General features: G+C 47.6%; 3 protein-coding genes and 1 non-coding gene across 6 annotated transcripts in view; 3 read left to right on the top strand and 1 right to left on the bottom strand.

The window, feature by feature from the left end:
• The window catches only part of LOC108508849 (protein-L-isoaspartate(D-aspartate) O-methyltransferase-like), a 5,033-nt gene extending 3,594 nt beyond the window's left edge, over positions 1-1,439 (top strand). Inside the window, exons 4-5 of the mRNA XM_017837968.1 lie at positions 426-649; positions 946-1,439. Of these exons, the coding sequence (XP_017693457.1) occupies positions 426-649; positions 946-958 (237 nt within the window). The 3' untranslated portion in view covers positions 959-1,439. The remainder of the gene's footprint in view (positions 1-425; positions 650-945) is intronic.
• A 538-nt stretch (positions 1,440-1,977) lies between these two features.
• RPUSD2 (RNA pseudouridylate synthase domain containing 2) lies at positions 1,978-5,982 on the top strand. Of its 3 annotated transcripts, none has more exons than XM_017838018.1 (4): positions 1,978-2,361; positions 2,689-2,985; positions 4,608-5,146; positions 5,273-5,982. In XM_017838018.1, the coding sequence occupies exons 1-4, from the start codon at positions 1,978-1,980 to the stop codon at positions 5,586-5,588; spliced, it is 1,536 nt and encodes a 511-aa protein (XP_017693507.1). In that variant the 3' UTR covers positions 5,589-5,982. The 3 variants fall into 3 exon arrangements, with proteins under 3 accessions (XP_017693507.1, XP_017693506.1, XP_017693505.1); XM_017838017.1 differs by having other exon boundaries at positions 4,608-5,167; XM_017838016.1 differs by having other exon boundaries at positions 4,608-5,982.
• A 1,690-nt stretch (positions 5,983-7,672) lies between these two features.
• TRNAS-GCU lies at positions 7,673-7,754 on the bottom strand. The gene has a single exon. It is a non-coding gene; the product is annotated as a tRNA-Ser (tRNA).
• Positions 7,681-17,484, top strand: part of KNL1 (kinetochore scaffold 1) — a 20,980-nt gene continuing 11,176 nt past the window's right edge. The window contains 11 exon segments of the mRNA XM_017837967.1: positions 7,681-8,305; positions 10,349-10,403; positions 10,823-10,862; positions 11,079-11,138; positions 11,332-11,393; positions 11,883-11,938; positions 12,271-12,307; positions 12,820-12,857; positions 13,190-13,242; positions 14,147-17,178; positions 17,180-17,482. Coding sequence (XP_017693456.1) covers positions 7,681-8,305; positions 10,349-10,403; positions 10,823-10,862; positions 11,079-11,138; positions 11,332-11,393; positions 11,883-11,938; positions 12,271-12,307; positions 12,820-12,857; positions 13,190-13,242; positions 14,147-17,178; positions 17,180-17,482 — 4,361 coding nt within the window.

Genomic DNA, 17,484 nt, shown 5'->3' with positions numbered 1-17,484 from the left:
TAATTCTCTTCATTAATTACTATTCTATCTTCTATTGATTTCTCGCTTCTCACGCTAATCAGTGCACATTTTCAGTCTTTTTATTATCTTTTAGGGTAGTGAGGGTTTCAGTACAATTGCTGAATTGTCTTTGTTAGTTTCTTCTTTATCTCAAAAGATAAAGAAGTTCTGCAAAATGTCCTTGTGGTCTATAAATTCAGCATTCCTTGTGTCCAGTTTCAGCAATATATCCAGTATTACTCTCCCCCAGGCTTTGTTCATTGAAGCACGTCAAGGCTGTGTTACAGTTGTTTTAGCACAGCTTAAAGTTCCAGCAATTTTCCCAAACCACGTTCTCCCACAACAGCAGCCTTGAGGAGAAGCCTCGCTAAGTGCCGGCTGCAGTGGCAATTATGACTCATTAAAACGATTAGAAGAGTTCTTAGGGAAGGTTGTGGTGTCATTTCCGACGCGCTGACTCGGGTTCCTGTGTTTCCCAGCTGCTGAATGAGCTGAAGCCGGGCGGGAGGCTGATCCTGCCCGTTGGGCCCGAGGAAGCCAACCAGGTCCTGATGCAGTACGACAAAACCAGCGACGGGCACATCGTGGAGACCCAGCTCATGGGCGTCATCTACGTCCCTCTGACTGACAAGGAAAAGCAGTGGCCTCGGTAAAGAGCTGCTCTTCCCCGAGGAACATTCCTTCTTCAGCTGTCCCTCTGCTTGCTCTCCTCGGCTTTGGCTGACCGAGTCCTGGATCCCTGGCAGATGTAAAAAAAAAAAAGAAAAAAAAGAGGAGGAAACAGCTTGGTAGAGCAGGAGAGCAAGGGGGTGTTTCCCCTTGGACAGGGCTTGCCAACTTTTATTTCCTCTTTTCGTGGAGCCTGTGTGTGTTCGTAAACCCCATGTGATGCTGTCGTGGAGCCGAGGGCCACGAGTAGTAACTGTTGGTTTTTCTTTGCCTCAGGGGTGAACTCTGACACATGGATGGATATCCCTAAAGGCACCTCAGAAAGCTCATGAGTGGGACTTAGGCCTGTAGATGGTCGGTATGGTTTTGCTTTTTAACGGAAATTTTATCCATGGATAAAGGGAAGGGAAGCTCTGCTTCAGCAGAGCTCATTCCGGAGGGATGGAGAACAGGGGCAGGACCAGAGAAGGCTCTTGGAGGCCACGGCAGCTTCCAGGAAGTGGATCCGGATAACTCCAGCTATCCTCTCTGATAAACTACAGATAACATCAGAGAATTCCAAAAGCAGGCAGGAATACTTAAACCTTCACTAAAACAGTTTTAATATCGACTACTCTGCTTAATGCTTGGTGAAAAGAAGTCACAATTATTGTCTCAGAGCAATGAGACTGATCTGTGTGTTTTTAATTATGGGAGGGTGTTCTCTTCTAGTCGTGCATCCACTAATTTAATCTTGGGCAGCAACACTGAATTTTGGGGTTAAGAAAAAATTCTCATTTCTTGGCTTTTTTCTCTTTGGGGTTATGAAAAATGCTAATTTCTTGGCTTTTTTTTTTTTTTTTCTGTTGGGGTTATGAGAAATTCCGGGGTTAAGAAAATCGCTCATTTCTTGGCTTTTCCGTGTCTGGGGTTATGAAAAATGCTCATTTCTCGGCTTTTCCCTGCCGTGCCCCTCCCGCGGGCGGTGACTGGGGAGGCTCCCGAGGGGCCGGCGGACTGCGGTTGAGGCTCGGGGCTCACCAGTGGGACAGTTCTGAGGGGACTGTTATGAGGTAAATGAAGGCGGTAAATAAAGGTAAATAACGATGTTGCCGCCCCCGACCCGTCCCGCGCCCTCCTGAGGCGTGGGGGGGGGCGGGAAAAGAGCGGGAAAGGGACGGGCGGTGTTGGGGGCGTGGCCTCTCGAGATGCGCTGCGCCGATTGGCCGCGCCGCCCGGCGCGCAGTGATGCGTCACGGGCTGCGCCGCGCGGTGTGTGCCACGTGGGTGCGCGGGGCCCGGCCGCCGTCGCGCCCCCCCCGCGGGGCCATGGCCGAGCCGGGATCGGGGCCCGGCGGTGCCCGGGACGAGGAGCCGGGCAAGGAGGGAGCGGCGCCGGCCCCCAAGAAGCGGCGGCTGGCGGGCGGCGAGCGGTACGTGCCGCCGCCGCGGAAGCTGAGCACCGGCGTGAGCTTCGGCGCCGAGCACTTCGCCGAGACCTCGTACTACTTCGAGGGCGGGCTGCGCAAAGTGCGCCCCTACTACTTCGACTTCCGCACCTACTGCAAGGGCCGCTGGGTCGGGCGCAGCCTTCTGCACGTCTTCGGGACCGAGTTCCGCGCGCAGCCCCTGGACTTCTACCGCGCCGCCGCCCGGGCCGGCCGCCTGCGCCTCAACGAGGAGCCCGTCCGCGACCTGCACATCGTGCTCAAGGTGCGCGACCCCCGGGCCGCGCGGTCAGATAACCCTGGGGAGGGGTTGGAGGGGACAGTCGGCGCTCCCGGGGAATCTTTGCCCCTGTGGGGTTGGGGGCGTGTGGACCCTGCAGCTCCAGATGTGCCCCACAGGCCCCTGGGAATGGGAATATATGCCACGGGATTCATGCGGGGGCACGCACTGTTATTATCCTAAATCCGAGGGGCCAGGAGAAAAGGGCTTTAGTTTCACGCACACACACAGTATCAAGTTCCCTGTGCGTGACCACACTGAGCGGGGTTGTCCACAGGCTGGATCCCGGCTGACTGCCCGTATTCCCTGCAGAACAACGACTTCCTCAGGAACACGGTGCACCGGCACGAGCCGCCGGTCACTGCCCAGCCCCTCCGGATCCTGGCGGAGGACGAGGAGGTGGTGGTGGTGGACAAGCCCTCCTCGCTGCCCGTGCACCCCTGCGGCAGGTTCCGGCACAACACCGTCATCTTCATCCTGGGCAAGGAGCACGGGCTGACGGAGCTGCACACCCTGCACCGCCTGGACCGCATGACCTCGGGCGTCCTCATGTTCGCCAAGACCGCGGCCGTGTCCAAGAGGATCGACGAGCAGGTCCGGGAGAGGCAGGTCAGAGACCAGCAGGGCCAGGAGTCGTTGGTACCGTGTTCTCCTGCAGCAGGTTTGGCCCAAAATCAGGCAGATTTGGGGTCTAAACGAGCACGAGTTCCCTGAACAGGTTGTGATCGAGTTGCTCTTCTTACCTCTTGGTGCTTCTCGTCCTTAACAGGATAAAGGCAGAGTGAAAATTTAATTGAGTTTGATAATATTGGATTGGAAGGGATCTCCTCGAAATTTAGCTGGTTTTGGTAATGTTGGCTCGGAAGGGATGTCCTCAAAATTTAGTTGATTCTGGTAATATTGGATTGAAAATGTTAAGTTGAAAACCCTAAACACGTAACTGATTTTGGTAATACTGGGTTGGAAGGGATCTCTTAAAAATATAACTCATTTTGGCAATGTTTTGTTGAGAGGAATCTCATAAAATTTAATTGATTTATTTTTTTTTGGAAAGACTGAATTGAGAGGGATCTCCTAAAATTTAATTGATTTTGGTAATATTGGATTGGAATGATCTCCTAAAAATTGAACTGATTTTGGTAAGACTGGATAGAAAAGAATCTCCTAAAAATTTAATTGAATCTGATGATATTGGATTGGAATGATCTCCTAAAAATTGAACTGATTTTGGTAATATTAGATTGAAAAGGATCTCTTGAGACAGCTGAACTTGGGGTCTAAATGAGCCCAAGTTCCCCAAACAGCTCGTGGTTGTGTTGCTGTTTTTATCATATTAAGGATGAGAAACATCAAGAGATAAAGGCAGAGAAAAAATTCGGATGGGTTTGGTAATAGTGGATTGAAAGGGATCTCCTAAAAGTTTAAATGAATTTGGTAATTTTAGATTGAAAATACTAGGTTGAAAACCCTAAAAATTAATTGATTTTGGTAGTATTAGACTAGAAGGGGTCTCCTAAAAAATGTAATTGAATTTGGGTAATATTAAATTGAAAAGGATCTCCTAAAACTTTAATTGAATTTGGTAATAGTGGATTGGAGGGGGTCTCCTAAAAATGCAACTGATTCTGGCAATATTGGGTTGGAAGGGATCTCCTTGAAGTTTAATTGATTTTGATAATATTAGATTGAAACATTTGGTAATACTAATCGAAAACATTGGATTGAACCCCCTAACCATTTAACTGATTTTGGGAATATTGGACTGGGAGGGATCTCCTTCCCTAAAGGACTGTCCCAAGGGACTGTGCAAACTGACTGGGATTGTGCAAAGCAGCCAGAGAACAGGTTTATTTGTGAGCAGACACATGTCAATCGTCCAGTCTTTCGGCTTTCAAATTCCCATTTTTCCAGAGTCTCTTGACCCAAACAAAACTCTTTCAGGGATTGGCTTCAGGGCTGTAAACTAAAGGCTGCAGAGAGATGGCTCCTGGATTTAATATGAGGAAAACAGGCCGGACCCTTCTGTCCTTGATTTCCCAGCTAACTGGGGAAAATGTGAGGGGAATTTGGCTTTAAATAGCCCATTTAATTTTTTTTCCCCTCTCCTATTGTAATAAAATGCTGCCTATGGATGTATTTCATGGAAGGGAAAGGGGAGGAGGAGTGAGGATGGGGCTTGGGTGTATTTTCCTCTGTGTTTCCTGAGCCTTCCTCTTTGTGTCTCCCGGTAGCTGGAGAAGGAGTACGTCTGCCGGGTGGTGGGGGAGTTCCCAGAGCACGAGGTGGTCTGTGAAGAGCCCATCCTGGTCGTTTCCTACAAGGTGGGAGTGTGCCGCGTGGATCCCAAAGGGAAACCCTGCAAAACCATCTTCCAGAGGCTCAGCTACAACGGGAAGACCAGCGTGGTCAAGTGTCTGCCCCGCACGGGCCGCACGCACCAGATCCGGGTCCACCTCCAGTATCTGGGGCACCCCATCGTCAACGATCCCATCTATAACATGGAAGCCTGGGGCCCTGACAGGGGGAAGGGCGGGAAGATCGGGAAAACGGACGAGGAGCTCCTGAAGGCGCTGGTGGAGGAGCATCGTTCCAAGCAGAGCCTGGAGATCTTGGGTATTGCGGAGGAGGACTTGAACTCCGGTGGTGAAAATAAAGACTGTGGGGATTCAGGTGACTGCACAAAGTCTGCAGAGGCTGATCCTATAAATGGGAATTCCTGCCCTGCTGAGGATGTGAAGGATCCTGAGAGGGACACAAAGGATCCTGAGAGGGACACGAAGGATCCTGAGAGGGACACAAAGGATCCTGAGAGGGACACAAAGGATCCTGAGAGGGACACAAAGGATCCTGAGAGGGGTGCAAAGGATCCTGAGAGGGACGCAAAGGATCCTCAGAGGGACGAGAAGGATCCTGAGAGGAATGTGAAGGATCCTGAGAGGAATGACACAGCAGCTTGTCCACCAAACTCTGATATCAACCAGGAAACGCTTGAGAAAGACAAAGAACTCGGTTCATGTGGGAATCAGGACGGGCAAACGGGACAGAAGGGTTGGGAAGAGAAGGACCCTTTATGTGTGGAGTGTAGGATGAGCAGGCGGGACCCTTCTCCCAAGGAGCTGGTGATGTTCCTCCACGCCCTGCGCTACAAGGGAGCAGGGTTTGAGTATTGCTCCGACATGCCCGAGTGGGCAAGGGATGACTGGGAGGAATGACCAAGGATATCTTGACACCTATGGACACTGCTGGCTGGGAAAACGGCTTGGGAAGACCAAAGACTGACTTTTCAATGTTACTGAGGTGAACAAACTGCCTGGAGCTGGGGTGGGAAGGATCACTCTGTCCTGACTCCTGACACTGTGGAAAATGAGCAGGGAAACAGGGCCTGAGGTTTATGTTGCCCCCCAGTGATATGGCACTTGAGGGCAACAAAGACCAAACTCTGCTGGTCACAGGCAGCTTTGCCTTCACCTCAGTGGATTCTGGATCGATTATCCACATGGGTAATGAAGTGCATGCACTAAAAGTCAATAACTGGCTTGCCTGCTGGGTTCCTGTGTCTTAAAATACGAGCTGCTGGATGTCATATCATAAACCCCCCTATTTTTATGGTGTTTTATTGTCAGATTGATTTTAAAACTCAAATATTGTCACTGAGAACGCTGTGAGGTAAAACCAGAGCACTGTGATCCCAACTTGTTTTGTGCCTGCTGTTTGTCAGCAAGGCCAAATTGCCTTTAAAATTCCTCTACCAGTATTCGTTCAAATAATTATTTAATTTAAGGTTAGTAGTTCTGGGTGCTGATGTCTTGATATTGGGCCTGGCTTTGGAGGTATTGGTCCCCAGATTTTGTCTTTAAGAGATTTGTTTAATATCAGTTCAGTGTGACAGTCGCCTTTCAAGATAAACGAAAGCTGCTCTATGGACCAGAATACTTATTAAAAAAATAATTTTATATTAATATATTCCCAGAATGATAAGTACCACTATAGCTCTTATTTTCACCAGTGTTTACACAGTCAATCTTTGGCCTCTGGGAGGGTTGTTATAATAATTTTGGTGACCTCAGGTAGCTATCCCACAGGAATTACAGCTTTCCTTCTAAAGTCACTTGATGATGTCACCAGGATCAGGATGTGGATACTAAACCAGAATAATCCAGTGCATACTTGCAGTAGCTCAAAGGAGCCAAGTGATTTCTTTCTCTGCTGGGTCATCCAGCTGATGTGTTGAATATTTCCATAAAAATTCACTCAGGTTTGAGCTTTATTCTTCTTCCACATTTACTTTAATCACAGATATTTGGAGAGATGATGCTAAAAATCAGTGTTCTTTAAATTTTTCATGCATTGAAATACATATTTCATGGAACTAAATGAAACTTGGGTACCTTCAGTGTATAAAAAAGGGTAGCTTGCAGCTGTTACTGGATTTGGATGCAGGGGTAAGGGGAAGGATGTAGGGACAACAGTTATATTATACTTTGAGATGTCCCAAGTTACAGTGGGAGGTGTTTGGTAAGAAAGTTTTACAAGAAATAAGCCCCTGAAAGGAATTTTCCTGGCTTGGGCTGGTAGATGGAAGCTGGGGCCAAAGGGCCTGATGAGGAACTGGAGCTCAGTTCTGCCTTTTCCCTTTTTCCTGGAATAATTACTGCCTTTCACATCTTTTAATTCCTGGTCAAGAAACCCCTGGGCTTCTGTTTGCAGGATACTTTAAACAAGGCAGATCTAGGCTTGATTTCACAATGATCCTACCACCAACCGCTTTGTATTTAATTTTATTTAAAGTTAAAACAGCGTTTGCTGTTTGGTTAGCAGGGAAGGTGTCACTCTTGGAGATGTCCTGTCATAAATTCCCATATCGGGTGGGTTCTGAGGTAAATACTGGGTCCTGCTTGTGGGCAGAAACTTTTCTGTACAAAACAGAAGAATTCATTTCCCTCGTACAGCTTTATTTGGATACACCTTGGCAGTGCTGGGTGAAGGGTTGGACTTGATCTTAAAGGTCTTTTCCATCCTAAATGATTCTATAATTCTGTCTTTACATTTCATCCTAGCTGTGGCCCCTAAATTCCTCAGGACACTCCATCCTGGCTCTGACCCCTGAATCCCTCAGGACGCTCCCGGCTGTGGTCCTAAAGCCCTCAGGATGCTCAATTCTGGCTGTCCCGGGCGGCATCTCTGCTTCCCCTTCTCCCCGAGGGGAGAGGTGGGAATTCCGCGGATCTGAGGGGATGTGCTTCCCGCAGAAATGAGAGGAAAAAAAAAAATGATTTTACGGAAAAGCAATTACTCCCGACGAGGATGGGATTCGAACCCACGCGTGCAGAGCACAATGGATTAGCAGTCCATCGCCTTAACCACTCGGCCACCTCGTCACGGCAGGCTTTTCCTTGCTCGGCCTATAAGGAAGCGCGCCCACCGCCTCCGCCATCTTATCTCGCACGCCGCCTCCCCCCGCGCGGCGCTGCCGGACGCGCGAACCTGCGCGGCCACAGCGCGGAGCGAGGCCACCCCAGGGGGACCGGGCACCCCGCGCAGCCCGTGCGGTTACCGCGCCATCCTCGTCACCGCGGCTGCGGGCGCGCGGGCCGCGGGTGGCGGCGAAATGGCAGCGGTGGGGCGATAAGCGGGGGGCCGCCATGTTGTACGGCAAAAAGGGGGCCGCCATGTTGTACGGCGGCGCAGGCGTGTCGTCACGGCGCGGGGAGGGCGGTTGGATTTGAACGGGGCGGTGGCGACCGGGAGCGGGAAGCGGGGTCGGGAACCGGGAACGGGGGAGCCCCGCCGCGCCCCCAGCGCCAGGTGAGAGCGGCTGCGGGGTCCGGCGAGGGGAGGAGGCCGTGCTGGGGCAGCGCGGGAGTGACGGCGGCCGTTTGCCCGTGTCCGGGGCGGATCCTGCGAGCGTGGGAGAAGGCGGGAGGAGAAGGTCGGTGCTGCCCCGGGAGCCGCTGGATGGGAGGGAGGGCTGAGGCGTGTGGGGATAAACCCCCCGATAAACGCGGTGTGGATCGATGCGAAGTAATTCGTGGCTGGGGAACGTTTTAATGAGGTGTAATTAATGATACGAGTGATTGATAAGCGCCTGGGCTGTGGCGCGGGGACCGTGAGGGGGAACGGCCCGGGAGCAAAAAGAGACGGGAAAAGGGGCTCAGTCGGCTTGTGCCAGTGGGGAAAAGGCCGAGGAGGGCCGGGGTGGGCGGCGGGGGATGGACTGGAAGGACTGTGGAGAGATTCTTGTGTTTCCAGTGTCAAGTAGGAGAATAAAGAGGGATGGTCGTTTATCAGCAAAGCATCTTCCCAGCTCGACGCCATGCTCTCGTTTCTCAAGGATTGTAGATAACTTCCAGGAAAGATTAGGGAAGAGCGGCTGAGGAGGGTGGCTGGGCTGTGAATTCCACATTAATAGCAAATTAATGTGCGATTAAAGGCAGAGCGATCGGGGGTTTTACAGCCACACGCTGCTCTCCCCCAGCACCCGCACGGCCTGTCGTGTCCCCTGTCCCTTCTCCGTGTGCTCAGCCTGACCCAGGACGGCTGGATTTACACCCAAAACCTCTGGGACGCTGGCCTGAAAGGTGCCTCTGGATTTGGAGCCCCAGAGCTGCTGGCCCTGGAAGCCAAGGGTCCCTCAGGCTGCTTTGGGCTGGGACCAGCATAAACCTGCTGGTCTCGCTGAGAGGAATTAATGCCTTTAAACCGAAAGAAGGGAGATTTAGGTTGGATATTGGGAAGAAATCCTTCTCTGGGAGGTTGGTGAGGTCCTGGCACAGGTTGCCCAGAGAAGCTGTGGCTGCCCCATCCCTGAAAGTGTCCAAGGCCAGGTTGGACGGGGCTTGGAGCAACGTGGGCTAGTGGAAGGTGTCCCTGCCCGTGGCAGGGGGTTGGAATGTGATGGTCTTTTAGGTCCCTTGCAACCCAAACCATTCCAGGATTCCGTGAATTACCCTGCAAAAATGAAACAGGAAGTCAATAAGGTTCATTCCAGCAAGTCAGCTTCTGTGTACAAATACAGTGTCACTCTGTAAAGCTTTTCTGGTTCTCATTTTTTTTTATACCTTCACATGTAACAGTGTCCTCAAAATAGTGCTTTTTTTTTTTTTTTTTCTGTTTAGGCAAACAGAAATTTATTGAGGAAAAATACCTACTGGCTTAGTGTTGCCTAAAAATTGTCCTGCCTTAAAATTGTGTTTGAGCAAAACAGAATGTTACTTTTCCCTTCCACTGTAACTCAAGCCAAATATATCGTATATGACACCATATCATGCAATAGAATTAATATAATACCATATAATTCAAAGTAATACCCAATAATAAATTCCCAATAGCATTTCATGGGATTTAGCATTATGAACTTTCTTTTTCCTACCCAGGGCTTAGTTTTAGCTTGGAAAATCAGGGTGGGTTTGTGGTTTCCATCAGCTACACTCAGGTAACTGCATTGGTGGACAGGGAGAGCAGTGGATGTTGCTCATCAGAGGGAAATTATCCATGTTCCTGAATTCCTGATAGTTTAAAGAAGATGGAGCCAGGCTCTTCTGGTTGTATCTAGAGAAGGAACAGGAAGCAACAAGCTGAAATACCGTAAATTCACCTTAGAGGGTGAGGAAAGTATTGACTGAAAAATGTCTTGTGCGTCAGAGCAAACTTTGTCTTGGGTAAGGTTTGAACACATTTATCTCCAGCAGTTACCAGAATCTTAATTTTAAATAAGAGGTTGCCTAACCAGTAATGCTTAAACTGCTATAGCACAGTTCACTGTTAGCACAATATATGTATAATATGGAAATATGTATAATATATGTATAATAACAGGAAAGCGTGGAATTGAGAGGCCTGTGCTTTCTGTAACCAGGGAAAAATGGAGAGGAAAAAAATACAGCATCAAAAGCTAATAACTGATTGTGGGGTTATGCTGTTTTCCTGCTGAGGTTCGTTAATGTTTTTTGGATTTTGGTTCTGTATTCTGTAGGGAAAGCACATCCTTCAGCCATGGACAAGATTTACACAGACCCGAACATGGAAAAGTGAGTTGAAACCTTCTAAGGAATTTTACTGTGGTGTAAATATTGTCCTTTAGAGGCAAAACTTTTCTTAATGCACTCCAGCATCCCCTGAATGAAATGTGGTTTGCATTGCCAAGAAGAACAGGGAGTTTCTCTGACAGTGTTTGGGAAGCTCTGAGGGGATTTCGTGGCTGTGGATGGTCTGGAGATGAACTGACCTTGGGGGTGGGAGGGCAGTCTGAGTTTTCCAAAGCTTATTTCATTGGGAAGCAGTGCTGAAATGATCAATCTGCTCCAAGCAAGTAGTTTATTTGATTCCACACTCATAAAAACAACAGAGAAATCAGTTTATTAACCTTGAAACCGTGGCAGGGCTGTTCAGGAAACGCACCTCGGAGCGATTTCATATCCTAATACCCGTTTCCCTTTCTCCCCTCCAGTGATAACACGGAGCACATCAGAGGGAAGAGACTGTCCTCCGTGAGTAACTTACAGCATTCCTCAAGATAAAACTCTGGGAGGGAGGGAAGGAGGAAAGGGAAGCTGGGAGAGGTGGTTTTTTTTTAACTCACTGGTGTTGAAGAAAAACAACCTGTTAGACTGAGAGGCCCTGCTAGCTCCTAGAAACTCTCTCCATCCAAGAAATGAGCTCTTGGAGTTGGAGCTGCTCTTCTCAACTGTTCTGTTTTCTTTCAGATTTTAAAGGCTCCGCGAAATCCTCTGGATGATCTGGGAAGTGGGAATGAACTGACCCAGGTAGGTCTGTCGGGCCCTTTCTTCCCGATGGCCCTCGACGTGTTGCTGGTTAAACTGTGTCCCTGGAATAATGCAGGTGGTTTTAATGCACCAATTTTAATAATAGCACACTATTTTTTTTGGAGGGGGGAGGTCTGTGTTTCATGGAAAGCTGTGCTCATGGATATCAAAGTGTCGTGGTTTTTATTGGCAGGATATTAATAGAGAGAGGCGAAGGAAGAGCTCACGCCGCGTCAGCTTTGCCAACACCATCAAGTAAGTGTGAGCTGAAGGATGCAGGTCTGCAGCCTTTATTTAAGCATAAAATGCAGGGAATAATCTGTTTCCCCCCAGATATTGCCCTCACTGAATAATCACAAATGATTGCAAGCAGCAAGAAGTTGGTTTTTGTATTTTATATATTTATGTTGATTTGGTTCGAACCCTGGAGAGCCATTATTAATTTTCTCTTCCCAGCTGGGGAAAAAAACCCACAAAAGCAACAGTTCAGTGAATTTAATATAATTAGGATTTTTTCTTTCGTGTTCCGTGTTTAGTGGTTTCCATCTTAAGTATCAAAATGGCATCATATGGTATCATCTCCCTGTAAAACACGCTTGGGTTCAGTACACTTCTGGCTTTTGATATCTCATTTCAGGACACATGAAAAAAATTGAATTTAGGGCTGATTTATTTTTTTAAATTTGCTTTGAAAGAGATGATTCTGTATTTTAAAAAACTGGTGGGTTTTTTTTTTTTTCTTAGCTACAGAGTCTTCCAGCGAGATCTTAAGAACGGCACATCAGAGAATGAAAATAGAGGTAAAACTCCTTTTTATTCTTCTGATAGGATTCCCAGACTATTAACAACAAGATTTAACTTGGATTTCAGAAGTCAGGCTTGTCAGTCTGGGGAAAGGAACAGCATGGTCAGATCTTTGTCCTGTGCTGGCTGAAAACCCCTTGGTCACAGCATTTTTGTCACAAGAAGACACATGAAGAGAACTTCAGAACAGTTTCTGTGCAGTTCACTCTTGTCTCAGTGGTTTTTAGAATCAGAATCACGTAGGTTAGAAAAGACCTTTGAGATAATCAAGTCCAACCATGATCATGCTTCTCACATTGTAATTTTGTCATGTGTTTGTTATTTTTAGAGCATGCAGCAGATAAGGATGATGTCTTTACTCATCAGTAAGTATCATGTCTGGTGGATATTTATTGTAATTTGATATTTATTGCTAAACTTTTTCCCTCAGAGGCAGAAAAGATGTTAGTGTGGCCTCAAAGTTCTTGTATATAAAACACAGTGATGGGATTTTTAAAATTAAAATGACCTGGTGGTAAAATAACAGATTTAGTCACTTTGTATGCGTGAAGGGGAATTTCGCAGAATCATAAGTTCTATGAAAAATAAAGAATTGATCTTTCTTACTTGTCACTGAGGAATTAAACTGCCCCTGTATGTTGAGCACTGGCTTGTGGAAGGCTAAGATGAGATAATTTCATGGGGAAATTAAGATTGTGACTCAAATTAGAATATATTGAAGACAAATACATAGTGTCTGGTATCTGCCACGGAGTTCTGTGCAACACAGTTCTCTGTCTGTTCAGTTTATTGCTCAAGGCTCCTCTTTGAAACCTTTTAACCAACTGAAATCTTCTGAACCTTCTAAAAAGCTCATTATCTCACCCGACTTTTGTAGGGATGAGGAAACTGAAGCTGTTTCGTGTGAGATCACTGGTGAGTTGGGAAATAAAATTAATAACAAAACGACTGTCTTTATTTAAAACTATTGATTGTGTTTTTAGTAATTTTAACATGTCTAAAGTAATCTCCCTGATTTGGGAGGGCTCTTCCTTGCATGGGCTTTTGTCCCACAAAGCTGTTTACAAGGATCCTGTTGTAGAAGTCTGCGTGGCCCTTCCACATCCTGAAGGGAGCAATGAAAATGTTTTTCAGAGTATATTTGGGTTTAATTTTATCTGTTTACTCAGTGCATTGAACTTCAGCACTGTGGATAAAAGAATAAAAAAATAGCACAAGAACTGGAGTATTCCCTTTTCTTTCCACAGGGATGAACACTTTGCTTCACGCCCCCATCCAGGCTTTGGTGCAGGAAACTGAGGTATGGTGAAAGCTTTTAGTTTTTTGGTGCTGAAAATACCAGCCTCCAAAATATATCACAAGAATTTGTGTGGTAAATGGTGAAAAATGTTGACTGTCTAAAAAATTAAACCTTTGTGTATTCGCAGAAAATTCTTTTGCAAGTGAATATTCTATGTTTTGAAGTATTTTCCTGCTCTGGTAGCCATTAGACTGCAACATGAATAACTCTTGCTTCTCTAACTTCTCAGTACTGAGCTAGTTCCTCTATTCTCTTCAATTCTTGTCTAAGAATATACAAAAGAGCTGATGTTTCAGATGGGTCTGTGTATTTATAAAACAGCAAATATAATTTGAAGCAAACGTGAAACTGTTCTTCATATATTCATTATACCTGATAAAGTGTAGTGTTCTGTCTTATTACTGGCCAGTTTTTGCCCCCAGCTTTAAAACTGTAAACCCTCTCTGTTAAAGAGAATAAAATCTCCCTAATCAGTGGTGGAAAGGTGTTTTAAAACATCCAGCCTGGTGCTGCTGCTTTGGGGCAGGTGCATAATAAACTGGGCAAGGAGAAACCTGTAGTTCCCTAAAATAAAAGGTGGAAATCGCATCGTAGAGAAATAGAAAAGACTGATCCATAAGGCTCAGTTAATTGTTGCTTGCTTACTAAGATGTGGCTGGATATGAAATGTAAAATGAGACACAATATGGTGAATAATTAAGTCACTGTCCTTTCTTTGAATATGTTATTGCTTATCAGGGAGGCCTGTAATCAGTAGGTTTTTGGGTTTTTTTTGAAAAAGAGAGATATAGAGCTAGAACCTGAAGACTGCATTAGCCGACTTCTGCTTTAAATAGAATAAACCACTTTTGTTTTACGTGCCAGTCACTGGGTTCTTCCTGTTTTTTTTTTTTATTTTTTTTAGTGGCATGACGTGGACCAGGCTGTTCTGAGGGCGAGCAGGCAGGACACCACCCTGCTGTTCTCGGAGGAGAACGCGGTGGAGATGACGGCCAGTCACACGGCCCTGATCTCCCAGAACCTCGGGGCCCAGCAGGCCGACGGAACCGACAGAACAGACATCGCCTTCCTGGCTGGGCTGGGCTCCAGCCACGGCAGGGCAGAAGCCAGCCAGGAATTCGGTTTGCTCCCCGACCCCGCCAATCACCCGTGCCCGTCCCTGGAAGAGAAGGAAGAGGCTCCTGCTGTAAAAAAAGTAGATTTCAATGAATTTATGCAGAGCCTGAAGTCAAAGAAGAAGGCACCGAATCCTGCTGAGGGACCTGACAAGGAGAATGTTTTCTTTGCCCCTTGCCAAGGCTTGGAAAATGTGGCACTATTGCCTGAGGAATTTGTCTGTTCCCACGAGCCGCTGCACACCTGCAATGTAACACAGGTCTTTCGAGGGCAAGAAGGTGGGATGGAAATGACAAAATGTGAGGCAGCTGGTGTTAGGGTTCCGTTCTCTGGTGTTGGTGAGGCCCCACCGGAGCAGCTGGAGTGTGGGGATGTCACCCAGGCCTTTGTGGATGATGGGATGGACATGACAAGCAGTCACACTGCAGAAGTGTCCTTTCCCTGCTCCAGCGTTGGGAATCAAAGTCTCCACTTCCAAAAGGATTCCCCATCCACAGAGTTAGATAATTCTGTGTTGAAGAGAGCATCTAATCAGAACCTGACTCAGCAGGACCCTCAGCTCTGTGCAGACAGGAAAGCAGCAAATGCTGAAGACAGAGGAGCCCCTGCAGTGCTGAGAGGGGTGAGACAGGAGGCCAGGGCAGTGTCTGCCATCCGGGGAGCCGTGTCCTCTGAGACCGTCTTCCGAGGGGACAAAACTGTTGTGTTTTCCAAATGTGAGGACATGGAAATGACTGGGAATTACACAGACATCATCTACAGCAGCAGCACCACGGGAACGGACGCTTTATGTGATAAAACTTGCGAAAAACCAGGGAGTACAAACCCTGTGCTAGCAGGGAGCAGACACCCAGCACTTGGGAATGCGGACATCCCACAGGGTGTAGCAGCCGGAGATTATGGAGCTGCTGTGTCCTATAAAACCAGAGCACTTGAACTGCCTTCAGCCTCAGATGGACGTATGGAAAACATGTCCCAGGCTCACGATCCTGCTGCAGCAAATGCTGGGTTTGGCTCATGTGCAGATTTGGGTGCTCCAAAGAGCAGGTTCCATCCCTCAGCACAGCCTCAGCTGGTTCCTTCAGGTGAGAAGACAGTAATATTCCCAGGAGAAGACATGGACTTGACTAAAGCTTGTGTTAAGGAAGACAGAAAGAGTGTTGATAATGAACCTCCCACTGCAGTGTTCACCCCTGTCACCTGCAAACCTCATTTTCTGGATAACAGATCCACAGCTTCCAGTGGAGCTGAGCAGGAAGAAATGGAAATAATGAAATGCCACGCTGTTGTCATCAGTGATCAAAGCAGTGGGACAACTGCAGAAACCAGACAAATGCTTTGTAAAACCATTCCAAGAAAGAACCAGAACAAAAATGTCATTGAGGGTGCATATTTCACAGATATGGACAAGGAAAATATTGAGGTGATGAGTATCAATGGGAATATTAAAAGGAGCCAGGCTATTGAAATGAATACTAAAAATCTTCAGATGATTGGAAAAAACAACTTCCAGGCAAGTGATCTGAGTTCCTGTGCCAGGAGCACATTTTTGTTCCAACAGCCAGACAGAGGAGTCCCTGGGAATGTCGTCACTGACACTGGAGCATCCCTGTCTTTGCGAAGCCAAGAAGTTGTTGGGTCACAGCCTTTGGAAAAACACCTTCCAGACCCTTCCGTTTCCTGCACGAGCGACAGAACAGTCACGTTTTCAGGTGATCAAAGCATGGACATAACCAAAGCTTATCCTGCTGCCCTTGATGATGCTCCTATTAACACAGGACAAGAGTCCAATAATAATAATAATAATCAAAATAACACAGTATCCAAGCAGCTGCAAAACCAGCCCTTCCCGTTTTCCGGTCATCTCGGTGTGGATATCACCAGTCAAACTGCAGCAATGGAACGTGGGGACTTGAACACGAAGAAGCGAGTTTTTACTCCTTTGGCTCCAAGTGGTTCGTTTATTTTCGGTGACAAGCCTGCTCCCTCTGGAACGAGAGGAAATGAGCAACTTGGAACAGCCTTGGGAATAAATGCAGATTGCCAAAACTCAGGGAGGCAAGAGAAAACCCACCCTGTGAGGGCAGTAAACAAAGTGCTGCCAACTCAAGTGGATCCTGAGAGACGTTTTCCGACGGGTAAAACACATGCTTCAGGAGAGGGTTTAAAACCTCCCTCAGCTGATGGGCTGCAAGCTGGGACATCCCAGCTGCAGAGGGGAAGTTCCCAGTTGCCTTTGCTTGGAGGAAAGTCAGCTGTGGTTCCCTCAGGTGAAAGCATGGACTTGACTGGAAGCTGCGTGGTGAGGGTTCCAGATTACACCATCAACGTTGTTCTATCACAGCCAAAAGCAGCGCCTGGAGACCCTGATCAAGGTGGAAATGAAATCAAGCCCTTAAAAAGGGGGCCCACGATGACAGCAAATAATCAGGAGCAGCCTGTGGGACAGGAGAACTCCTCGGTGTATGGCAGGAAAACGTTGCCCATGAGTAGTTTAAAGCATTTTGCTGATGAGAAACCAACCCTGTTTTCAGAAGATGCCGATGTGGACACCACCAGGAGTCACACGATGTCAGCAGACAACAGAGTCATTTTCCAGAGGAAGACTTCAGACGATGGCACAGCCTTGATTTCTGGAGTTCAGACTTGTGTTTTCCCCTCTGACATGGAAATAACTAATCTTGATCCCTCTGCAGTCAGTAAATCCGTGGGGAAAGCTGCATCTCAGGGGGTGCTCAGCACAGCTAAAAGGACTGGAAGGGAAAGCTTGAAGGGAATACCAGGGGAGAAGACTGTTTTGTTTTCCCTGAGCAATGAGGACAATGACACGGAGCCACACAGCTGCCATAGGCCACAGGATTGTGCAGGATGAGGGAGGGCTCCATTCCCTCTCTTCAGGTCATCCTGTGAGGAGTGTGATGATCACAGGTAGCCGGGCTGACGTGGGCATTTCCACGTCTTTCTCTGCTGATAAAACCACAGGAATAGTTGTATGTGGTGTTCAGCCAAACTCTGGTGAGGAGGCTGGACTTCCCAACAGCCAAGTTACGATGTTTCCTGAGGATGACATGGAAATGACCAAACCCTCCCACGGAGCTTTGGCAGAGAACCCCCTCCAGGGCTGGC

The sequence above is a fragment of the Lepidothrix coronata genome, unplaced genomic scaffold, assembly GCF_001604755.1.
Source record: "Lepidothrix coronata isolate B3197 unplaced genomic scaffold, Lepidothrix_coronata-1.0 Scaffold319, whole genome shotgun sequence".
Classification (NCBI taxonomy): Eukaryota; Metazoa; Chordata; class Aves; order Passeriformes; family Pipridae; genus Lepidothrix; species Lepidothrix coronata.
This window is presented reverse-complemented; position numbering and strand designations above follow the sequence as displayed.

Bases quoted from the DNA above. Each gene is read 5' to 3' on its own strand.
- RPUSD2 (XM_017838016.1), top strand. From the start codon at position 1,978: ATGGCCGAGCCGGGATCGGGGCCCGGCGGTGCCCGGGACGAGGAGCCG. The intron at 2,362-2,688 runs GTGCGCGACCCC...TATTCCCTGCAG, and splicing joins ACCTGCACATCGTGCTCAAG to AACAACGACTTCCTCAGGAA. The intron at 2,986-4,607 runs GTCAGAGACCAG...GTCTCCCGGTAG, and splicing joins AGCAGGTCCGGGAGAGGCAG to CTGGAGAAGGAGTACGTCTG.